The sequence below is a fragment of the Balaenoptera physalus genome (assembly GCF_965194825.1).
Source record: "Balaenoptera physalus genome assembly, chromosome: 8".
Lineage (NCBI taxonomy): Eukaryota > Metazoa > Chordata > Mammalia > Artiodactyla > Balaenopteridae > Balaenoptera > Balaenoptera physalus.
In genome coordinates this window covers 58,097,525-58,122,734 of record NC_138887.1, presented here as the reverse complement: position 1 = coordinate 58,122,734, position 25,210 = coordinate 58,097,525, and the positions used below count along the sequence as shown (strand labels likewise).

The window sequence follows — 25,210 nt, the reverse complement described above, 5'->3', positions numbered from 1 at the left end:
ATTGCATCATGTGCTTATTATCTATGGGGACATAAGGCAGAGAAATGTGTTATTAAAATAAAAGATCACCACTGCAAGTCATTAAAACCGTCCTTTCTAAGTCATAAAATACAATGCTTATAGCTGTAAGTTGCTAGTGGGTTAGCACAATTTGAAATGTATTGGTGAATTATGAAATGTGTTGTTCATAACCAGTGGAGCCTTCAGTATTAGAGTGCACATAGAGTGAAATGACCTGGGCAAAACCAAGAAAATAAGTCAAAACTGAGCTCAAAATAAGAATATCTGTTCCTGTGGAAATTAGAAAAACTCAACATTGGTCACATGATGTTTAGAAAAAACTTTAAAGTTAACTTTTGGATACCTACTGAGGTCACGAAGGCAGAGCTTTATATGTGACTTATTCCTGTGAATGCCTGGAGAAAAATCTTTTTAACAATAAATCTTTGGCTTTGTCAGGAATATTCCAGGAATATTTATTGGATAATCCTGAGTACGCTGTACTAGTATCTTCTGTGTATGTGATTCTGTTCCATGGAGTTCAGAAGTTAATGTTTATAATCTTTTATGAGAGGATTTTTGTTGCTTCATATTTCTTACAGATATGACAATTAAATGCAGTTATTTAAAAAACAATAATACATAGGCAAACCTGCCTATAAATTTTTAAATTTAATTTTCCTTAAATGATAATTAAGTGGATTTTAGTTTGTGTTTTAAAAGTGAATGTCAAACTAACTGGTTTTGGTAATAGGGCCTTGATAGACAGACTCCCAATTTGAATTAGATCCGTCTTTAATAGCTGCTTTTTCAATTTCCAAACACTAAGAAAACTTCAACTGATTTCAAATAGATTAATAAGTGAAAATAATGAAGCACTTTATGTATATAAACAATATTAACTGAATGTTTCAGCAAATGGATAATTTCCACTATTTTAGACTGAGCCTTTTCTGGTTAATGATTGAGTTTACTTTCTCTGGCATTTTTATTGGTACTTTTTATTATGGAGAAATGCTCTTACATTTTCTGCTTCATAATCTTTATACAGTTTAAGATTATTTCTATTTATTAAGAAAAGTGTATTGTTTCCATTGCAAAAGCACCATGGGAAATACCTGTGGTTAGAAATTTAAAACTTAAAAATGAAAAGAATAAAAGACCGTTTTATAATGGATAGCCTTGTTATAATCAGTACTCATCTACTCTACAAAACTTGAGTATAGAGATAAATACTACATGTATACAGAAAAGTATATATAATTAAAGTAATACAGAGAAATTACATAAAACTTGGTCTCGGTCATGCCCACCCCAATCACATTTTAAGAAAAGGAGGTTTAGGGGAAAACCCACTTTCATGTATGTATTCATGAGATTCTCCAGGCCTCAGATGGATCTTCCACCAAACTCCAAAATGAGCCAAGTAATCTGGCCTCACTTTCTGTATGGAATGGGCTCATGGCACTTAAGGGATGAAGGAAATTGGAAGATATATTTAATCATCTTTCCAGCCACACATTTTAAGTCTTGCTTATTATTTTTTTTAAAGGTAACATGGTGATATTTTATTTATTTATTTATATAAATTTCTTTATTTTATTTATTTATTTTTGGCTGCGTTGGGTCTTCGTTGCTGTGTGTGGGCTTTCTCTAGTTGCGGCGAGCAGGGCTACTCTTCGTTGCGGTGCACAGGCTTCTCATTGCGGTGGCTTCTCTTGTTGCGGAGCATGGGCTCTAGGCGCGTGGGCTTCAGTAGTTGTGGCACACGGGCTCAGTAGTTGTGGCTCGCGGGCTCTAGAGCGCAGGCTCCGTAGTTGTGGCTCACGGGCTTAGTTGCTTCGTGGCATGTGGGATTTTCCCAGAGCAGGGCTCGAACCCATGTCCCCCACATTGGTGGGCGGATTCTTAACCACTGAGCCACCAGGGAAGTCCGTAAGTCTTGCTTATTAATAGAGTAGTTTAACCTTTCATGATGTTTCCAGCTCAGTGTCTGTCTCCTCTTTTGTAATCCTATAGAATACACAGAATATACTCCTCATATTACTTTTAACCATATTCTGCCTAATTTATTCAATGGCTTTCCATGTGTATACCATCTTCCCTTCCCTTCATTTGGGCTCACAAGGGGATGTGATCTAATAAAAATAAAGATCATGTTTTCATTTCTTCTGCACTTTCTGTAACATGTCTTATGACAATAATACCATTACTTAATGGTAGCTAGCCATGTGCTGACTGTACTTGCAGGTGGTCCACTGTATGTGTCATTTGCACTTGACAGCAACTGTCTAGTTCAAACTTGAAAGTAAAGAAGTCTGAGGCCTGGAGACTATAAGTAAATTTCTGATACCCATGTCACTAGGAAATTGTAGAGACTGCTAATTCCAAAAACTATAACATGACATATGTTCATTAGATAATTTTTAGTTCAATTTAGTAATTTAGAGCCCCTGCTTTACCCAGTTATATAGTTGGCATATACATTTTACAGAACTTTTCTTACTATAACTTACATCTACTGCAAATAGCATGATAGACATAGCTTTTTATTTACCTCCTTATATTCTCCACTCAAAACCCTACCTAAAACTCTTAAATGTACATTTAGTAATAGTCTCCTAGTTTTCAAGATTTGCCTTAATTTAGTCTTAACTTTCCATTTTCATAACCTAGTTTCTTAACAGAAATCTGAACTAGAAAAACTCATTTGTGTGCTCAAATTTCTAGTATTAGAATGATGGTTTCTTCTCCACATCAATTTCAATCTCAGAATCCTAGCTAACCTCCAAGTTAAAAAAATAGGATTGCAAATCAAACTGTAACAAGGCAAAGAAAGTATATATTTTAGGAGTTAAATTATGACATATTCTGACATGTTTTATACTAAAAATCTACTCTATATTTGCATACACTTAAAAATATGAAGATACAGAAGATACATTTAAAATTTCATTTATTGACATTATTTCATGCCTATGTGCTCAACTTCAGGTCATGCCCATTATTCTGAAAAAACTTATAGCATTAACTCTATGAAGGAAAGTGTTACAATAACAGGCCGTGAGGGGGGAAAATGGTACATCTTTATGTCCCCATATCACCTTGCACAGTGCTGTGCATAGCTGGCTCTTCATAAGTGTTTAATGAAACTAAAGCATGAGAGATCATGAGATAACAGTGGACATTAGATTGACAGTAAATCAAAAATGTTTGCTGAGAAGGCAACAAAAATTACATCATTTCACATGAAAGACTGCAAGAGAACTTTGCTTTTTTGTTTCACATCTTGGTCCTACAAATGTGCCAAGGCTGTGAGCCTAACATATGTTGAATAAATAAACATTTTACATAATAACTCATGTATTTCTATGAACTGGTCATTTGGTGACCAAAACTGCAACAGCACAAGAATTAGAGTAAATAAATAAATAGCATCTTCCCTTTGAAACTTGTCTTGTGCTTACTCAGAGCTCTGTTTGTGTCTAACTTTCCCTTTGCCTTTTTATTTATAAAGAAAGAGTAATTACCATTCTGACACTGTGCACCAAAGAATCCATTTGGACAGAGGCAAGTGTTTGGCTTATTACAGGAACCACCATTGAGGCAAACAGGGTCACACAAAGCTAATGAACAGCAGGAGGAAGAAAGACCATAAAAGTTTTGTTATTTAAAAAAATGAAAGCTGTACTGAAGTACAAAATGGTGCATAATGAAATATTTTATTTTCACTGCCAGTAAAACCCATAACCTATACTTAGACTTTGCCAAACATAAGAGAAGAGAAATAACTGGATAATAGCTTTGAAAGTTTGTTTATTAAGTTTACAGATATTACCAAGCTAAGAATGTGGAGGCTTTGATTAGAATTCAGAATGCCCTCAGTAAGCTGGAAAAATGATTGGAAGTTAGGAGAAGGCAATTCAACAGCACAAACAGGATAGTCTGTAATCTGCTCAAATACATGCAGCCATGTGTAGCTCTTTAAGTCACCTTCCCAATTCAAATAGGAACACTGCATTTAAGTCCTAGCACACTTCGAAAACATGCTTTGTTTTTGCTTCTTTACATTTGTTTCACTTTGAAAGTCACCCCAATTCCATTTCTCAATGAAGATTTTGCCAATTCTCCAAAGTCTACACAATTTTCTTCCTAACTGCACTTGCCAGGATTAATTTCTCTTTTCTCTGCTTCCAAGGCGCTGTGCATTTATTACATCACTTGTAACACAACTTGCATTATAGTCTTTTTTATAATTGTATCCCATGTCTCCTTCACTACTGATATGCTACTTGAAATTAGGGCAAACATGAAATTGATCTTTGTTCCTCCTTGCATCATGCTTCACACACAATTGTCAAGCTATGAACATTTAATTAAATTTATGTTGAGAAAAGTCATTAGGTCATAATGGATTAAATTAAACATAGATAATTGCAAACACCGCTGCCAAAGAATTAAGCCTGATACTGTGAGAAATAAATAGAATAATGTTATGGTGTCCACTTAACAGAATTGCTTGAATGTTTAATGAAATAGAATGTCTATGTTGTGATAAAAAACTTGGAAGAGTCTCTTCAATAAGTGGTGCTGGGAAAACTGGACAGCTACATGTAAAAGAATGAAATTAGAATACTCCCTAACACCATACACAAAAATAAACTCAAAATGGATTCGAGACCTAAATGTAAGACTGGACACTATAAAACTCTTAGAGGAAAACATAGGAAGAACACTCTTTGACATAAATCACAGCAAGATCTTTTTTGATCCACCTCCTAGAGTAATGAAAATAAAAACAAAAATAAACAAATGGGACCTAATGAAACTTCAAAGCTTTTGCACAGCAAAGGAAACCATAAAGAAGACGAAAAGACAACCCTCAGAATGGGAGAAAATATTTGCAAAGGAATCAACGGACAAAGGATTAATCTCCAAAATATATAAACAGCTCATTCAGTTCAATATTAAAGAAACAAACACCCCAATCCAAAAATGGGCAGAAGACCTAAATAGACATTTCTCCAAAGAAGACATACAGACGGCCACGAAGCACATGAAAAGATGCTCAACATCACTAATTATTAGAGAAATGCAAATCAAAACTACAATGAGGTATCACCTCACACCAGTTAGAATGGGCATCATCAGAAAATCTACAAACAACAAATGCTGGAGAGGGTGTGGAGAAAAGGGAACCCTCTTTCACTGTTGGTGGGAATGTAAATTGATACAGCCACTATGGAGAACAATATGGAGGTTCCTTAAAAAACTAAAAATAGAATTACCATATGACCCAGCAATCCCACTACTGGGCATATACCCAGAGAAAACCGTAATTCAAAAAGACACATGCACCTGAATGTTCATTGCAGCACTGTTTACAATAGCCAGGTCATGGAAGCAACCTAAATGCCCATCAACAGAGGAATGGATAAAGAAGGTGTGGTACATATATACAATGGAATATTACTCAGCCATAAAAAGGAACGAAATTGAGTCATTTGTTGAGACGTGGATGGATCTAGAGACTGTCATACAGAGTGAAGTAAGTCAGAAAGAGGGGAACAAATATCGTATATTAACGCATGTATGTGGAACCTAGAAAAATGGTACAGATGAGCCAGTTTGCAGGGCAGAGGTTGAGACACAGATGTAGAGAACGGACATATGGACACCAAGGGGGGAAAACTGCGGTGGGGTGGGGATGGTGTTGTGCTGAATTGGGCGATTGGGATTGACATGTATACACTGATGTGTATAAAATTGATGCCTAATAAGAACCTGCAGTATAAAAAAACAAACAAACAAAACAACTAATACTAAACTTTCATTCGGTTATTTGTATGGAAATATGTTAATATAAATGTTTCAGACATTACATGAAATTTCTAAAAATCTTATATGTTCTGGTATAATGTTATAAGTCATAATCCTAGTTATTACCTTAAAATGTATATCTCAGAAATAACTAATTTTCTTGTCAACTGCATTATTATGAACTTTCATCAAATTTTTAACTGTGGTCACTTTTATGTCTTTTGTCATTTACAGACAGTTCTGTGTGTACTCTGATGCTTTTGCAAATATGTTCCTATAAAAGGGTTTCATCTTTAAGAAATTCATGGAAAAGACTCTGACAAGTACAGGTTTCTGGTAACTGACTGTACTGCTGAACTGAATGAATAAGCAGAACTGAATTTTCAGAACTCTAATGAAAAACTGATGAACTCATAAAAGTGCTAACAAAAGATCAAGATGAAAAAAAAAATTAATTACATGGGACTGAGTGAACTGATGAGGATGAGTATAATTTTTGTGACTTTCTGTCTGAATTAAAAAAAAAAATCCAACAAGGACTCAGAGGCAAAGAAAATACAAATCAATTTTCACTGCAAAGTAAAGGAGCTGTTACAGTGGAGGATTACTGGACTGAATGTCAATATTATGACATAGTATGAGTGTGTTTCATGTTTGGTAATTGCAATCATTGTTGCTTTTGTTGTGGTCATCCATGTACAATGCTTGGTGTCAGTCTACTTATCTCTTGTAAAAATAAAATACAGTGTGTGTGTGTGAAAAAAAAAAAAAAACAACAACTTGGAAGAGACCTGAATATGCAACACATATATGTTTCTCTCCACCATAAGGCAAGCGGATGAGGGAAAAATAAAGGCCAAAAAACAAAGTATTGGTTGGGTTGGATAACAGTAAAGCTGGAATACACTCTGTGGTCTAATACAAGAAGAAAAAGAATGAAGATGAGACATCGAGTTTTAAAAATCTGTCTGAAATAAAAACTTTGTTTGTCAGACTAGTTTTATGTTTTTGGGTGTAAGTCCTTAGGACACTGATGAATTTTAAATTTCTTTTAAATGACATGTTTATTGAAAATATTTCTGATTTTACCTGTGCTACAGGTGGGTCTATACCAGCCAGGCTTGCACTGGCAAACATCTGGTGTAAGACATTTGCCTCCATTTTCACAGTGCCTGTTACAAACTACTAATATCACAGGATAAAAATAAAAGAAAGGTAAATTAGGCTTGGAATTGGTCATATTATTGGCTATGACCTAGTTGCTCATAATTGCCAATCACATCACCTAATGAATAAGATCAGAAAGAGATTTCTTAATTTGTGCCTTGCCTTGTCACGAAAACATTTAACATCACTCTCAGTTTATTAATAATTATACATGTACAATCTACTAAAATATATTCTTTTAAAATATTATTTAAAAAATAACAAATTTGTTTCCTTAAAATATTACCCATTTTAGGAATGCCATTTCCTAAACTCTCCACTTAAGATTTCAACCAAGGCAATAAAATTATATGGCTATAGACATGTGTTTAAAAATCATTTTTTAGGTTTCTTCTTACTACCTGATATCTTCTAATTATTTGGTATTTAAGAGTTTCTTGGAACCATGCTTGACAAGTTATTCAATAAGCAGGTGTCCTTTGTTTGAAGCTAAAATATTTGTAGGGATATGGTACCATATAACTAAATCTCAAAAAATTATTTCTGAAGATACTTTTACCAAGGATGAATGAGCTACTGCTCTTTGGCTCTCTTATTTTGTAAATTTAAGTTTTTAAAATCTTCAATGAATTATTTTTAATAAATATTAACAAACTTGGATTCCCTCACCAGCATTAATAAGTATATGTTAATATGTACACAGTAAATGTGAATTATCTTTAAAAAAAAGTTTTTATATATATAAAGTTTTATATTTATATAGAATAAAGCTCATGGTTTAGAAATATCAATTATCAATTAAATTTGTTGTGCAAACTAATGAGTGCTACACCTACCGGTTTGGCAGTTAGAACCAGTGTAACTAGGTTTACATTCACATATGTTTGGGACAACACACTCCCTGTTTTTTCCACATGGATGTCTACAAATGGCTGCAGAAATCAAGGGAAAAGGCTGAATTGTAGATACAGTATGTACACATTTCCCATAAGCTTAATTATATAATAAAAGTAAAATTCTCTGAAGTTGAAAATTTTGGACATTGCTATTAGACAGTAACGACTGCATACATCCATAAAATTATTTTTTCCCCTTATATTTGTTTTACTACTAGAATGACTGAGGTAAATGATTAACAGGGTAAGAAAAACATACCATATGAGGAAATTACTCCCATAGCAAAACCTGATGTTGGAGATGGCTGCTAACCATAAATGGAATTACAGTCTTTCAGAGAGCAATGAAGTTTCAGATACCAATTAGGTAAATGTTGGTGAATGGCAGGGATAATCAGAATGTCAAAGAGCAAGATGCCAGGAACACATCATAAGCTTATAGGTTCGTATTTCTTAAGCTTCTCTAACAACCTGATATATTCTAACTATTAGTCATTTAACACTTCCTGAGGTAACTGAAATGCATGAGGTTTTTTTCTGTTTTATTTGCTAATAATAAGGAGTTTTATACTCTAAACATGTAAGAATTGAAGGTTATTATCATTATTCCTACAGAAAAAAGAAAAAACGAAGTTCCTCTAGGTAACTGAGAACAAAGGAATACTCCAACAGCTTTGTTGCTTAAGTTGGTCTCAAACAAAGCAAAACACAAACAAAACAAAACAATAACAACAGAACAATATCAACAACAAAAAGTAGCTAGATCTAAGCCAGAAAGTTGATTTGTATCAAAGAAAACAATGCTGATGATTGTGAAAAGAAGTAAACACTCCTTTCAAAATTAAAGTGATGCCTAACTTGTTTTATTCTCAAGAGCTGGAGGAATTACAGAGAAACCTAGTTTATACAAATAAGCAAATATGCCAGAATTAGTAATTTAAAGTGCTAAATACCCTCTGTGAGCTGAAAAGAACCCAAACCACAGTGTTATGCACACCATTATTTTATATCTAGCTGCTTATTGCCAGGAAAGTCAGTTAGCCCTCTAAGGCTCTGCTTTCTCTTCTGTATAATGGGAAAAATAATACCCAGTATGTGGGGTCCTTGTGCATTATATGACATAATTGATACAAATTTTTTTCCAAAGGCCCTAGAACACAGTAGGTACTTAATACATATATTTATAATGTATTATATAGTTATAATGCTATTTAGTATTAACTTTATGAAAAAATTAAGAAACATCAATATTAATTTGTTTGAAATGTGAAGAGAATATGCATAAATAATAAAATGAATAGAAATTAGTGAACTAAATAGAATAAACAAAAATTAATCAATAGAAGAGCATATCTTCTTAAGTACTTAAACGTGAACTGGATAGTTTTCTTTGTAAGTTTTGAAGAGTTTTCATACTACCTCTGCATTTGATACCATCTCTGTAATATCCAGAGGGGCAGCGTCCACATTAGAAGTGACCATCTGTGGTTGGCACACAGGAAACACCAAGAAAGCAAGGGGATTCAGCACAACTTAATATTTTGGTCAATCCAGGCTTTTCTGGCAAAATAGTGATGGCTCTAGTAAGTGATGATGCAAACCCATCCTTATACTGTGTGTAACCCTGGGGAGACCTGTTAGTTTGAGAATTATATCCTCCTGCCTCTGTTTGGATGGGGCCCTGGATAACATCCTTTACTTCACCATGGGAACTATTCGGGTTAATGCTTAAAGAACTACGGTTGTTTGTAGGAACTTCCAACTCCTCCAGACTGAGGTTTGTACTGGGGGTATGATCCACGTGTTCAAAATCTGATATCTGATGGGAAATAGCCTTCTTTGAATGATTCATTCGAGTTGTGACTGATTTTAATGAGAAGTGTGAGATGTCGATTGTATCCAAGAACTTTTTCATAGTTGCAGAACTGTGGATAGAGCTTGCACCAATTAGTGAATGTTCTGTTGATAGTTGTTGCAAATTTATGTCTAAACAACCAAAAAAGAAAAAGAAATGTTAGTCAATAACATCTGTTAATGCTCTGCTCTACCCACAGTATTTAACATTAGGTAATTCATTCCTTCATTTAATGTCTATTACTTGTATAAACACTATACTAAGATTCGTGCAGCAATAAGAAGTTATCACATGGTCCCTGCCTTCTAGGAACTTATATAATCTATTTGGATACACAAGATAACACAGAATATTAAGCAGTATAGAAGTACTTGACTACGTAAAATTTTAATATTTCTGCATAAAAAGACAACATAGATAAGCCAAGCCATAGAGATAAAAAAGATAATTTCAAGTACACATTATGTAAAGGATCAGTGGCCAGAATATGTAAAGTACTCTTACATATCAACAAAAAGTCAAAGAAAAGTTACAAACAGATAATTAACAGAAAAGCAAATTTCAATGATTATTTGAAAAAAGCAATTAAATAGATAACCTTTGGCAAGTTCTATTTAGAAAAAAAAACAATGGAAAGCTATAACTAAACTTTGAAGATGAGAAAACAGAAAAAGCTATATATATGAAAAGAATTTTAAATTATATATACATATAATTTGAAACTAAGAATTTGAAATCTCAATGAGATAAATGATTTTTTTGCAAAATATAAATGATTAAATTGACTGAAGAAGACATAGAGTAGATGATAGAAAAATTACTTTGAAAGAAATAGAAAAATAATCTAAAATAACCTCCTAAAATGATGCCAGGACAGCTGATCTAATGGAAAAAAATTAACCAAATTTCAAGGAAAGAATATTTTACAAAACTGTTGCAACACACGCAAAGAGATGAAACATAAACATTTTGTCAGAGTGGCATAATCTTATAGCCAATATTATTTATGAAAATACATAAAAATTTAAAATGAAATACTAGTATTTCATTTAAATCAGATCAAGTGCAGCAGTGTAGTTATATATTATCACATCAGGATGAAATAGACTTGTATCTCAACTAACATAATTATATCAAGATATTAGTGAAGAAAATAATATAAAATAATGTTAAAAAGTAATCTGATACATCAATTTTTTTTTGTTAAAAACATTCTGAGAAAGTTAATGCATGGAAACATTAACAGAAATTGTAGCAAGTAATAATTGTTCTGAAAAAGCATTTTATAAAACGTAAAACCCACTCATGACTTAAAACTAAAGAGAATTCTGAGGAAGCAATCAAAGGAAAATTCTAGCAGAAACCTACAGTGATATCATATTCACTGGTGAAACATGAGAAGAATTCCCATTGAAACCATTAAGAAACAAAGCTATTCCAATCCCTACACACTTGGAACTGGAGGTCCCAGCCACTACAATCACAGCCTAAGTTTGAGAGCTGGGACAGGGCCATTAGATAGCTCAGGTTCAAGTCTTGCCTCTGTAATTTACGAACTCTGTAAATCTGAACAGATTACTTAACCCATAGATGCCTCTGTTTACTCATCTGTAAAATGGAAATAAAAGAGTTACTATATAGAGCTATTATGAGGATCGAATGAAATAATATATTAAAAATATTTTCCTAATGCTGGCACATCATAAATACAGACTAAATCTTAGTTACTATAAGAAAGTAAATGAGAGACAAACTCAGTATTTGCAAAAAATATTATGTTTTACCTACAAAATCAAGAAGAGAATCAACTATAAAAAACAGTGTAAATAAGAGTATTTAGTAAGGCAACCAGATACATGAATAACATTAAAATCAAGATAGCTTTCCTGTATTGCAATAATCAACAACACCTTGCAAAATGAACAAATGCAATGATATCTTGCAAGATAAACAGCTGATATTACAGTATGCAAAGGCATAAAGGTAATGAGAAACATGGAAGATCGTTATGAAGACAGTAATAGAGTGTTATTGAATAAAACAAAGACTTATAAAGAAAGCACTATGAAGAAGAAAAGGCCTTATGAAAGAATGAGCTTCTCATACATTTAGAGTTTGAGTAGATGATGAATGATCAGGGATTTATAGAATGTAAGTTTGAAATGGTCACTTCCAACCGTAAGCTTCTCTGAAATCACCTTAAATAATGATATAATTTGTTCATTACACAACATGAATCACTCTTCTAGAATATAAGCCAGAGGATTCAAAAGATTAGCAAGAAAAAGAATAATTTGTAAACTGCATTATATAATCGTAGGTGAACTTTTTGAAAATAAAAATTCCTGACGAGTAAATATGGTGATCTTCTGGAAAACAAATGAGAGGTATTACTTGTCATTAGAGTTTAACTAAGACCATTACTTATTAGAGGCATTTCCATTTGTTGGCTTAACATTCCTCTCCCTCTGATTGGCATTTTTACCATCCTCTTCCTTAGTTACACTGTTGTCAGACCTTGTGAGAACCACAGTATGTGTAGTAAATTCATTTAAAAACTGTGTTTCAACTAAATGTATACATGAAAAACAGATCAGAATTAAACTGTTATAAAACTAAAGCACTGTGAATAAGAACATAAAATAAAAATGTCACTTGGATTGAACTCCTTGCAAATTAGATCAGAGAACTAGCTTAAATGTCACATCTTCAGCAGATGCTTCTGTTAGGGACTGAATTGTGTTCCCCAAAATTTCTATGTTGAAGCCCTAACCCTAAATGTGACTGTATTTGGAGATACTTTAAAGGAGGTAATTATGGTTAAATGAGGTCATGAGAGTGGGGCACTAATCCTATAGGAATGACGTCCATCCTTATAAGAGGAGGAAGCACATGAAGAGTGTACATATGAGGGTACAGTGAGAGAGCAGCCATCTGCAAACCAAGGAGAGAGGCCAGAAACCAGTGCTGCTGGCAACTTAATCTCAAGCTTCCAGTTTCCAGAACTGTGACACAACGAATTTCTGCTGTTTAAGTGACCCAGTCTGTGGTGTTCTGTTACGGCAGCCTGAGCTAACTAATGGATGTTCCTAGAGTCACGCTCACCCACTCAATCAATGTCACCTATCTGTGTTCATTCACAGAACTTTGTCCTTCACACTTATGTGTCTCTTTACTCCACTAGTTAGGAACTTCAAGAAAAGAACTGCACTTTATTTGCTTTTATAGTCATTGACTCTGGTGCCTGCCATAAAACAAAGTAAACAACAACCAACAATAAAAAATTACTTTGTCTTAAGAAGCATTTTCCTAAAATACACAAATGCCTCTGATAGGGTTAAGAAACTTACTAGTCACTCACGTGTAATGGAATTTGGTTCAGTGTGCTTTTGTCTTAAATTCCACTTGATAAAGCCCTTATTGAGAAAATGGGCCACTGTTTGGAAAAGACGGATGTTAGATCACTTTAGTGCACAGAGTGGAAGGTTCAGTATTTGGGACTGGATATTGATGTGAGTAGCTGAACTAGTAGGGAATTTCTGTCACCATCCTGCAGTGTGCTCTTCAAATCTGTTATCTCCCGTGCTAGACAGGTCCACCCCAATTTGAAGCACAAGGTGATATCATGTAATTAATATATATTTTTCATCAAAATATGCCTTGTTTGCTTAATAATACCAAAGATACTGACTTTTTATTTATTTATTTATTTGGCTGTGCCGGGTCTTAGTTGCGGCACGCGGGATCTTCATTGCGGCATGCGGGATCTTTTTAGTTGTAGCATGTGGGATATTTATTGTGGCATGCATGCAGGATCCCTGACCAGGGATCGAATCCAGGCCCCCTGCATTGGGAGCGCTTAGTCTTAGCCACTGGACTGCCAGGGAGGTCCCCAAAGATATTGACTTTTTATAATTTACTTTTGACATTAACTTTTTATAATTTACTTTTGTCTTTTTAAGTTTTTAAAAGGTTGATATCCACCAATGTTTTTCCTCTTTTCTCTAATTCTAAGTGCTCTCCCTGGGAAGTTTCACCCCTGACTGGTGACCTTAAGAATTATATCTTTAACGTTATCCCCCTTCCTGAGCTCCACTTGGCTATTCCATAGTCACCTCAGTGTCTGTGTTTCCAAACTGAATTCATTATCTTTTCTCTCCGAAACTATTTCTTCTTCCTCATATTTCATGTGTGTCTTAGTCAGCCCGAGCTGCCATGACAAAATATCAGAGTAGGTGGTTTAAACAACAGGAATTTATTTTCTAACCATTTTGGAGGGTGGGAAGTCCAAGATCAGGGTGCAGGCCCATTTGGTCCCTGGTGAGAGAGCTTTCTTCCTGCGTCCCAGACAGCTGCATTTTCCTGGTGTCCTCACCTGGCAGAGAGAGAAAGAGATTAAGTTCTGTGGTGTCTCCTCTTAGAAGGACACCAACCCTATTGGATCAGAGCTTCTCCCTTATGACCTCATTTATCATTAACTACTTCCTTACTCCAAATACAGCCATATTGGGGGTTTAAGATTCAATGTATGAATTTTGGGAGGACATGATTCAGTCCTTAGCAATATGAATGTCAATTCTACCCACTCAATTTGCCTAAACCAAGCACTGTTAACTCTCTCCCTCACCATGCTAATCCCAATCGCTGACCAAGTACTATCAACTTGCTTTTTTTTTTTGAAGTATAGTTAATTTACAGTATTGTGTTAGTTTCAAGTGTATAGCATAGTGATTCAGTATTTTTGCAGATTATACTCCATTATAGATTATTACAAGAAAATCGGTATGATTCCCTGTGTCATACAGTATACCTTGTTGCTTGTCTGTTTTACATATAGTAGTTTGTATCTATAATCCTATACCCCACATTTGTCCCTCCCAACTTCCCTCTCCCCTATGGTAACCACAAGTTTGTTTTTTACGGTCTGTGAGTCTGTGGAAACAGACTCAACTTTCTTCTTTAGTGTCTTTTTCATCCTCGTCTTAGGTCGGAATATCTTCATGCCTTTCCTATGTTTGTAATATTGTCCTAACTCTTCTTCCCACCTTCACACTTGTACTGTTCCTTACCTGCAAGTGGTCCATCCTCTACACTGCTCTTAAGTAGACTTTCTCAGATGTAAACCTTATCATGTTTCTCATAGTTTGTCAGTGATCTGTCCACTGGATACCCTTGCTACTCTTGTAGCAGTCCCCTTACCTTCTCTATTCCAAGCACACTGAATCCTTCTCAGTGCCCAAGGTGATGTTACATGCCTCTGTACCTTTGCTCACGCTGTTTCTTCTGCCTAGAATGTCTCTCTCTTTCTTGATCAGATACATCAGATTCAGCTGTAGTGATACTTCCTTTTAAAAACTTTTCCTTGTCCCTCAAGGTAGACATGATTCCCTGTGTACTATTCCTACTATTCTCTCTAGACACTTCTATCGAAAGACACAGAACATCATATTGAATTATGTCATATTTCCTGCTACTATACTCAAACTTATTAGGTCAGAGGACATATCTTATATATTTCTGCATCTTCTGCATCTAGCTTAGTGCATGACCCTGAATGAATGCATGAGTACAAGAGAGAATGGAACTAAGTGACCTGAATTAATTAAATGCAGCAAAAACAGAAAGAAAAACAATTCATGCCAGAAAATAGGGACTTTTCCCATGACATATTTTTCCATCACCGTAAAATGCTTTTGGACATGAACCACAATGATAAGAACCAAAGGTATTGAGGCACTCTGCTCCTGAAAAGCAAGGCCTGGATTCACACTCATCAACATCTTTCTGGCAGTTTTTGCCTAAATAAAACATAGATTGAGAATTCAAATTATTTAGTTTGAAAAACATTACATGTCAAATCAAAGATTGATTTCTTGTACTCTTTATGTATGTCCTGGTAACTCCCCCAAAGCTGTCATATATAAAGAGGAGAGAAGTGTACTGTTTTAAAAATTTACTATATAATTAAACATAAGGTTATTAATTAGATTCTATTTAACATTAAGTAAGACCCTTCAAGTTTAAAAGCTTTTCCCTATAAATAAGACTTAAGAAGGCCATTAATATTTTAAGGCAAAAATTACCATATTATAGCAGTAATTTGTACTTTGTTAAAAAACTCAATGATTCTTTAAGAAGTTGTTAGAATGGTTGCCTGCTTAGCTTAAGGACAACAATTCAGTCCAGTTATTGCATTGGCTGTAAAAATCCATAAAAATTTTACAGTGTGCTAGGAAAGTCAGTCTTTCTTCAATAAAAATTTTTGAGATGAGGTGTTGCTCTTTGAAATGTTTAACAGCTTATTTGAATGAATATATTGACAGTCATTAATGATGGTAACCCCTACTATAGTAAAATCCATGAAGAAATCAACATCTGAATTCTTTCAAAGGTAGTCTGTAGCAAAATAGCCCCAAATAATGAAAATTTTTATTTTAGATATGCTGAAGAAAATCAGAAGATCCCTAAATGTCCTGCCTAGTTCTGTTATTATGTTAAAATAGATGTCTTCAAGGAAAATATCAGCTCAGTAACTGCACATTTACTTATTTAATATTTATATCTATTTTAATTAAAGAAAATATTGGTATGAGTTTTTTAAAAGCCTTGGGAAGTTAAAATTGTCAGTCATATACTTATTTGGGGTTTCTGGAATCAGACATTTTGGAATAATTAATGAGTTAAATATTCTAACATTTCATTTGATTTCAACTCTTATATCATGATATTTTTAAGTTAATGAATTATCAATAAAATTCTTTTTTTTTTTTTAAACATCTTTATTGAAGTATAATTGCTTCACAGTGGTGTGTTAGTTTCTGCTTTATAACAAAGTGAATCAGCTACACATATACACATGTTCCCATATCTCCTCCCTCCCGCATCTCCCTCCCTCCCACCCTCCCCGTCCCACCCCCCCAGGCGGTCACAAAGCACCGAGCTGATCTCCCTGTGCTATGCGGCTGCTTCCCACTAGCTATCTATTTTACATTTGGTAGTGTATATATGTCCATGACACTCTCTCACCCTGTCACATCTCACGCCACCCCCTCCCCATATCCTCAAGTCCATTCTTTAGTAGGTCTGTGTCTTTATTCCCATCTTGCCACTATGTTCTTCATGACCTTTTTTTTTTTTTTCTTAGATTCCATATATATGTGTTAGCATACTGCATTTGTTTTCCTCTTTCTGACTTACTTCACTCTGTATGACAGACTCTAACTCCATCCACCTCATTACAAATACCTCCATTTCATTTCTTTTTATGGCTGAGTAATATTCCATTGTATATATGTGCCACATCTTCTTTATCCATTCATCCGATGATGGACACTTAGGTTGCTTCCATGTCCTGGCAATAAAATTCTTAAATGATAATTTTTATATTACCCATGGCAAATTTCTTTATTAATTTCAATAGTAATACATTTAAATATATTTCTACCTACCAAATATAGATAGAAATGTTTAGGAACCTGCAAAATACAATATAGACACAGAATATTGCCAAACTATAAAAATGAGCAAAAATTTAAGAGTATATGTAAGCAGGGCTTTCCTGGTGGCACAGTGGTTAAGAATCCGCCTGCCAATGCAGGGGACAGGTTCGAGCCCTGGTCCGGGAAGATCCCACATGCTGCAGAGCAGCTAAGCCTGTGCGCCACAACTACTGAGCCTGCGCTCTAGAGCCCACGAGCCACAACTACTGAAGCCCATGCACCTACAGCCCATGCTCCGCAACAAGAGAAGCCACCGTGATGAGAAGCACGTGCACCACAACGAAGAGTAGCCCCTGCTCGCGGCAACTAGAGAAAGCCCGTGCACGGCAACAAAGACCCAACATAGCCAAAAATAAAAATAAATAAATTTATTTTTAAAAAAGTTATGGAGCTGTTTATGGCCACGTTTTTCACTATGTGGAGAAAGCTAATATCTAGTGAAAGGGAAAAATGAAGCCCACAAACAGAGAAAAGCAGAACCGTGACAGACACACACACACACACACACACACACACACACACAAATGCAGACAAACTGAGTCTTCATGGTGTTCAAGTCCCAAGTTTAAGCTTTTTTTCCTGAGAATTCAGCAGTCATATTCTATCCTGATTCTGTGAAAAATGCATTATCCTCATAATAAATATCATTTTTGCTCAAGCTAGTTCAATTGAATCTATGTAACTTAAACTAAATAAATTCTAACCAGTTCACCCTATTTAATAACGCAATGGCATATCATATTTAAACTTTGAGTACTACTTTTCAGTATTGAAATGCATTGTTGTCTAAAGAAGAAGAGCAAGGATAATGTTCTGGGTACTGATAACTACACAGAAAACTAAAAAGATGTATCTTATTACCAAAATTTAGATTCAGATTTTTAAAAAATTTATGACTGTGTAATGCTTTCAATGGCTCGGAAATAGTAAGTGTGCTGATGCTTCAATATTGTAGGTCAGCAGGAAAAACAATAGAAGGCAAGAACACACTAGTCTGTGGCTAGTAGAAACTATGTTGCTGAAAGAGTGAGCCCTAGAACAAATCTCCATATTTAAGGGAGTGTATACAGTCTGGTCTAGCAGATATATCAGTGGTTTCCTTCTAGCAAAGGGGAATGATAGCAATGCCTCAGGGTAGTCATGATGTTGACACTTAGATGGATACAGGGTCTCTTGGTTTTGTGTGTTGAAACAAGACTCCAGGCAATGACTGGGAATTTAGGGGTTATTTCCACCCCTCTGTTTGGAGAGCTTACCCCAAATGAGGAATAAACAGGGTTCTATTTCTTTTCCATTCATCAATATTTGGGAATATCTATATGTACTGAGGATATTCTGATGAAAAGAGATCACAGAGGAAAAGACAAACAAACACTTTCTTATTGCTATAACCAAGATTCAAATAAGGTGTAATGAGAGAGAAAGAAGCCACTAAGTCTAACCAGCACAGTCAAGAAGGCTTCTAAAAGGACACAGCACTTCTCTTGAAAGTAAAAAAGGAGACTGCCATTTGGACACTGGGAGCAGAAACAGAGTGCGATTTAGCAAGGTTGGAGTGAATACCATATGAAAAGACAGCGATGCATGAAACAGCATGGGATTTTCCTAGAGCACATGCAGGAAGTTCAAGCCTGCAAAAACAGACAAGAGCTGGATTATGAAGGGCCATTTGTTTCTAGGATAACAACTTCTAGGATAACTTACTATAAGTAAGTTATTTAAAAATTGGATTCTGTAAAGTCCTAGCAGCTTTTGGGGAGAGTGAAGGAAATGATTGGGTGTTTGGTGCTCTGGCTAAAAACTTGTTTAAAATTACTACTGCAAAATTAGAAAAGAACATATGTAATGTGCTAGTATTCATATAAAAAAAGAAGGAATTTACTTTCTCCTTTGTGCAAAAGAAACACAGTAAGGATAAACTAGAAAATAATGAGAGTGGATACCTTCAGGGGATGGATGGGAACAGGATAGAAAGAAGGGGTAATGGGAAGAGGGAGGTAGGGTTGAGAAGACAGTGACATTTCTCTGTGTTGTATACCTGTTGTATGGCATCAACTGTTAGAACCATGATAATATTTCACATACCTTCCAAAAAAGTATATAACTAAAATCAACCAGAGTGTGAAGGAAACTCAAAATGGCATATAAATATTAAAAAATAAACCTAATTGTATTACAAATAAAATACATAAACATTCTAAACGGGGTGAGAAAAAATAGTTAATCTATGTAAGATTGTTTTGGCTAGTGAATATATTTTCTTTCTTTCTGTAGTTCTGTACAGTGGTAATGAATTCCAGAGTGTACTCTTTATTTATAAGCTATTTGGAGGAGGGAAGTAGTATGAGAAAAAATGTCACAGGAAAATATATATCTGAAAGTAAGAATAAAATGTACTTTCCAAGAAAATATAAACCTATAAAATTCTCTCGTCACATCACTTAATTATAGTGTGATGTCATATGGTTTATTCTGCCAAGAACAATGTAATGACAACTCTCTTGAGCAACATTGATGTGAATGAAATAATACATATATATTACATTTTCTATTATGTGTCTTATTTCATTGGGGTTAGAATATTTCGTGGCTCATTTAGAAAGGCTCTGCTCATAAAATCAGGAAATAAACATAATTCTTGTGTATAACTATTTGATAAAGAGACAAACAAAAGTTATTTCCTAAATTCTCAATCTCAGAATCAATTTAGAGAAAAGATAAAAAGAATGCTAAAATATGATTTGCTGTTGTAAGTTTTTATCTTATCCATGTAGTAAGTACTTTCTAAATTCAAAGTGCTTTCCTTAAAATAAAATTCTGCTTAAATAAAGAAAAGGAAGACCATATAAATAACCATCAAAAATAAGGTGTACACAATGTTCATTGCAGCTCTATTTACAATAGCCAGGACATGGAAGCAACCTAAGTGTCTATCGACAGATGAATGGATAAAGAAGATGTGGCACATATATACAATGGAACATTACTCAGCAATAAAAAGAAACGAAATTGAGTTATTTGTAGTGAGGTGGATGGACCTAGAGTCTGTCATACAGAGTGAAGTAAGTCAGAAAGAGAAAAATACCGTATGCTAACACATATATATGGAATCTAAAAATTTTTTAAAATGGTCATGAAGAACCTAGGGGCAGGACAGGAATAAAGACGCAGACCTACTAGAGAATGGACTTGAGGACACGGGGAGGGGGAAGGGTAAGCTGGGACAAAGTGAGAGAGTGGCATGGACATATATACACTACCAAATGTAAAATAGATAGCTAGTGGGAAGCAGCCGCATAGCACCGAGATCAGCTCAGTGCTTTGTGACCACCTAGAGGGGTGGGATAGGGAGGGTGGGAGGGAGGGAGACGTAAGAGGGAAGAGATATGGGGATATATGTATATGTATAGCTGATTCACTTTGTTATGAAGCAGAAACTAACACACCATTGTAAAGCAATTATACTCCAATAAAGATGTTAAAAAAAAATAAGGTGTAATTTGATACACCAGTGTTCAAACTGAGTGATCATGTCTGTGTTTGGTGGTCTCAAGAAAGAAAAACACTATATATTTTTTTTTTTTTTGGTAACTCTCCCATATGAAATCCATAGTAAAGGAAATATAAAGGATGAGCACAATTTGTCCTAACTTTTTGGTTTGTAAAAGGGAATTGTTCCTATCTCTAAATCCTATAATTCATGCACAGAGTCTTAGATAAAAATGACCTCTGTTCTTTGTGTTTTTACATTTCAGTAAATACAGAAGCTTATATATCAAGTTTGATATTATTTTAATTTCTTATTATGGCTTAAATAGTGAGTCAATACCTCAATAAAAATTATATAAAACAGTTTAATAGAGTTGGCAAATAGGGAAGCTTAAGGTTAAGCAACTTAATAATTTTCCTGTTCAGTTCTCTGAGGATATGACATCCTTTGGGATTATGTTGCTAATTGATACTCCAAATTAATCTAAGAAAATTAATCTGAATAACTCATAAACTTAATAGTTTTCAACATTATAATTAACATACCTTCAGTTTAGTAACTTCACATTTAATTGAAGGTAATTCTTTGAAGCCTTGACCAAAAACTCTCACCATCATACAGTTATATTTTTGAATATTACACAACCCAGCATTCTCAAGTTCTATAATTTCAGGAACCTTGTCTTTGGAAAAAATGATTTTAAAATAGGACATATTTGCTTTAATTCCAGAAAACTAATTATTTTCAAGGCCAAGATTAAACGCGTATATAAACTAATATTTTAAAGTCTACCCCCAATAATATTTAGTACATTAATTAAACTATTACATGTTAAGAGTGATCTGGTATTAAAAGAAGTGTTACCTACTATTCAACTCAATAGAAATAGCATTACAGATACTACCAGTGCCTAACTATACAGGTTTAATTAATTTTTTAATAATATTTGATACCAAATAAGTACGAGTACTAACAAATTACTCCTACCATGGCCTATGTTTTGGTTTTACCATTTTGCTTTATGTCATAGAGATAGGTTATAGAAAAAGTGCTTTTGTAATAATACAGTATACTTAGCAATGTGATGTATTAAAATTTTTTAAAAAAATTCTTAATTTGTTTTAGAAAAGAATTATCAAAATTTGTGCATGCTATTGTCCCAGTATTGTTGATATTTTTGTGTATTATTGCTATCCTACATGCTACCATAATCTTAGGTGTACTTCTCAGTCATAGGAGAAAAAATTTCTTTTATCAGTCAGAGTTAACTGACCTTCATATGGTTATTTCTGTGGTTCTGGTCTTGGTAAGATCATTCATTATCTCTATGAGCAAGATCTGGTGGTCAGAATAGATAAATGCAGTATAAAAACAATTGAGTCCTTTGTCTAAGTAGTGGCAAAATCCAAGTGAATATAACCTTAATAGCAATAGGATATAAAAATCCTGTTACATGTATTCAGAACCCTAAAATATTCATGAAAAATGTAAAAAACACTTATTATTCTTTCATATATTCAACAAATGTTTACTGAGCCACTTCTATTTTTCTGGTGTTATTCCAAATACTGGAGATATAGTAATGAACAAAATAGTCCCTGCTTTCATGTAACTTACATTCTAATATGGGAGGACAAAAAAATAAACCAATGAAAAAATAAATATAAAGTATATCACGTAAGTGTTTTTGAGGTAATGGAGAAAAAGTATATTAACTATATTAAGGGAGATAAAGACCATGGGGTTGTGTGAGAAAAACTACTTTATTTAGAATGACGATGGAAGGATTCTATGATAATATGATATTTGAATAGAGAAGAGAAGGAGGTCAGTCATGAAGATATGTGGTAGAATGTGCCAGTGAGAGGGAGCAGTAAGTGCAAATGTCCTGAGGTAGAAGCAGGCTTGGCCTCTTTTGAGGAACAGCAAAGCAACCACTAGAGAAATCTGGAAAGTAATGACCTGTGGAGACAATGGTAGATGAATTCAGTGAGAGAGGAGTCTCAGACTACATAGAGTCTTCTAGGCCATAGTAGGGCCTGCCAGTTTTATGCTGAAGGAGATGAAGAGCTAACAGAGGGATTTAAGCAGGGGAGTAATACGATCTGACTGACATTTCAAAAGAATCACTTTATCTGCTGCATGGAGAATAAACTTTGAGAGAATCTATAATAATCCAGGGAGAGAGAATAGTGGCTTGGACTAAGTTGATAGCAGGGAAAGATATGAAATTCTTTGAAGCTAGAGCTGGATTTGCTGCTAATGGATCAAACATGAGGCTTGATATAAAAAGAAAAGTCAAAGTGACTACACATTTTTAATGTGAACAATTAGAGGAATGAAGTTTGCATTTACTGAGATGGAAAAGGGCAGATTGGTGGTGGTAGGAGCAAAATCAGGAGTTACTGGTTTAATAGTTAAGAGAATCAAATTGACTTTTTGAAATGTCTTTCTCTAATATATTGGGACAAAATAATTTGTACCATTTAGATAGGTTGGAGAAAAAAATTAAGCATATTAGTAAAATTAGCAAAATATAAACAGTGCTTTAAAAATACTAAATTTGAGTTCTAGAAGAATGATTATCCTCTGCAAGTAGAGGGACCAGCTATGTGCAAAGGCCCTGAGGTCAAGAGAACTGGCATTGTAAGGAACAGCACAGAAACCAAAGTGGGTGGAGTGGAATGAGTGAAGGTGATAGTAGTAGGGGATGAGTCTCAAGAGATATTGTGTGCCTGATCACGCTATGTCTTATAGGCCATTATAAGTACTTCAGCTTTTATTCTGAGTAAGATGAGACTGTTTTGGAAAATTATTAACATATTGATTAATATAATTTGGGTTCTTTTCCATATATAATCTGAATAAAGCCTGTTAGGATACTGAAGGTAAAAAAGAACAAAGAAGTTTTCATAATTAAATAACATACACAAGATCACAGTTGGAGTGCATTTACTTACCGTGTGAATCACTGCAATCATAGGAACTAAAGCCTGGGGAGCATGCACACTCCCATTCCATACACTGCCCATGGCCACTGCATAAATTGGGGCATTTTAATGACAAGAGAATGTCTTTAATTGACTTGCTGTATTCTTCTCTGTTATATTTCCCCTCTTCCAAAACCCTCTTTTCACATTCATTTTCTAAAAGGGCCACACCTGCTTCTGCCCAGCTAAGATCATCTTTTAGGAGAACATCCTTAACACACATCTCTATCACACTGTCTAGTCTCTTGCCAAGAAAGGCAAGACAGTGCATTCCCATGCTGGAGTTGGCAAGAGTGTGCTGACATAGTGCCGATGCGCTGTATTCGGTGTGGCCAGATGGTGTGGGCCACGTGGGGACAAACTCTTGGTGGACATCCTCAGTATGGTCCTCAGGGAAAAAGTAAGTAAACTCTTCTAGGTCACTTTGGCTGAGACTTTGAAAAACAAACACAGGAAGAAACTCACTGAAGTTTTGCTGTTTCCATCTGTTTTGTCGATCCCACCTTGTTTCTTGGCTGTGATTACCCTGGTCCTGTGTATGTCTCCCCTTGTCCAAAGTTTTTGATGCATCTTGTTTTTCATTCCCAGGATGTTTTTGTAAATTTAAGTCCAGATTGGTTAGATTCACATGCTTTTTTTCTTGAGGAAAGAAATACAAATTATTGTTTTCTCGAGATGTATGCTTGTTTATTCCTCTGACAGGAGCTTCTGAATTAATATATTCAGAGGTGACATCTAGCTCTGGTATCAAGAAAGCGAATTTGACATGTTTGGGGTCTTTGCAAGCTGAAACAATCTCTGATTGAGAAACACTTTCCAGATGATTAGAAGATGGATACAATGAAGTAGTGTCCAATGAGCAGCTACAATAGGTTTTTTTCTAGGTGATGGCAGAGAAACTGGCATTGTGTCAAACGTGCTTTTTTCCTGGTAAAATCCTTCCAGATGGAAAACAGAAAAGAATAGTAATTTGGACAAGAACAATTTTTTTCTCAGTAACGTGTTGTAAAAAAAGCAGAGAGTTGAGTCACCCACCACTCACGTTAAGTCAAATATTAATACAATAACAAACGAAAATAAGTTACTTTCTTACCTCCATTCATTAATAAAAGCAACACAATTATTAAAAGTTTGATCAATTTTGATCCCATTTTTGTGATGGAAATCATTTTCTGGGTTTTCATCAAAGGTGCCACAAAGTCCCATAGTGTTTCTGTAATCTAAACTAGGGGCTCTGATTGTTAAACTCATGCCCCACTCCCTAAGGTCAGCACAGATAAATGCTCCAGAAGAAAACCAGATCTGAAGTACAGAAATAAAAGATGTTTAAACAATATTCAATATGGATTAAGAAAAAACTAGATTTTTTAAGAAATAAATTCATTTATTCCTTTAATATAAAAAGAGAACAAAATACTGTGTTTCTTTAGATCACAACTTTCCTTTTAATACTACATGTCAAAGTAATGGATTTTTGCTTTTTGCTGACTTGA

General features: G+C 34.5%; 1 protein-coding gene across 1 annotated transcript in view; it reads right to left on the bottom strand.

The window, feature by feature from the left end:
* VWDE (von Willebrand factor D and EGF domains) overlaps positions 1 to 25,210 on the bottom strand; it is a 59,263-nt gene that overhangs the window by 10,357 nt on the left and 23,696 nt on the right. The window contains 11 exon segments of the mRNA XM_082473922.1: positions 3,531 to 3,626; positions 6,910 to 7,068; positions 7,818 to 7,919; positions 9,303 to 9,351; positions 9,355 to 9,869; positions 15,393 to 15,567; positions 21,273 to 21,409; positions 23,688 to 24,599; positions 24,602 to 24,641; positions 24,643 to 24,655; positions 24,811 to 25,019. Coding sequence (XP_082330048.1) covers positions 3,531 to 3,626; positions 6,910 to 7,068; positions 7,818 to 7,919; positions 9,303 to 9,351; positions 9,355 to 9,869; positions 15,393 to 15,567; positions 21,273 to 21,409; positions 23,688 to 24,599; positions 24,602 to 24,641; positions 24,643 to 24,655; positions 24,811 to 25,019 — 2,407 coding nt within the window.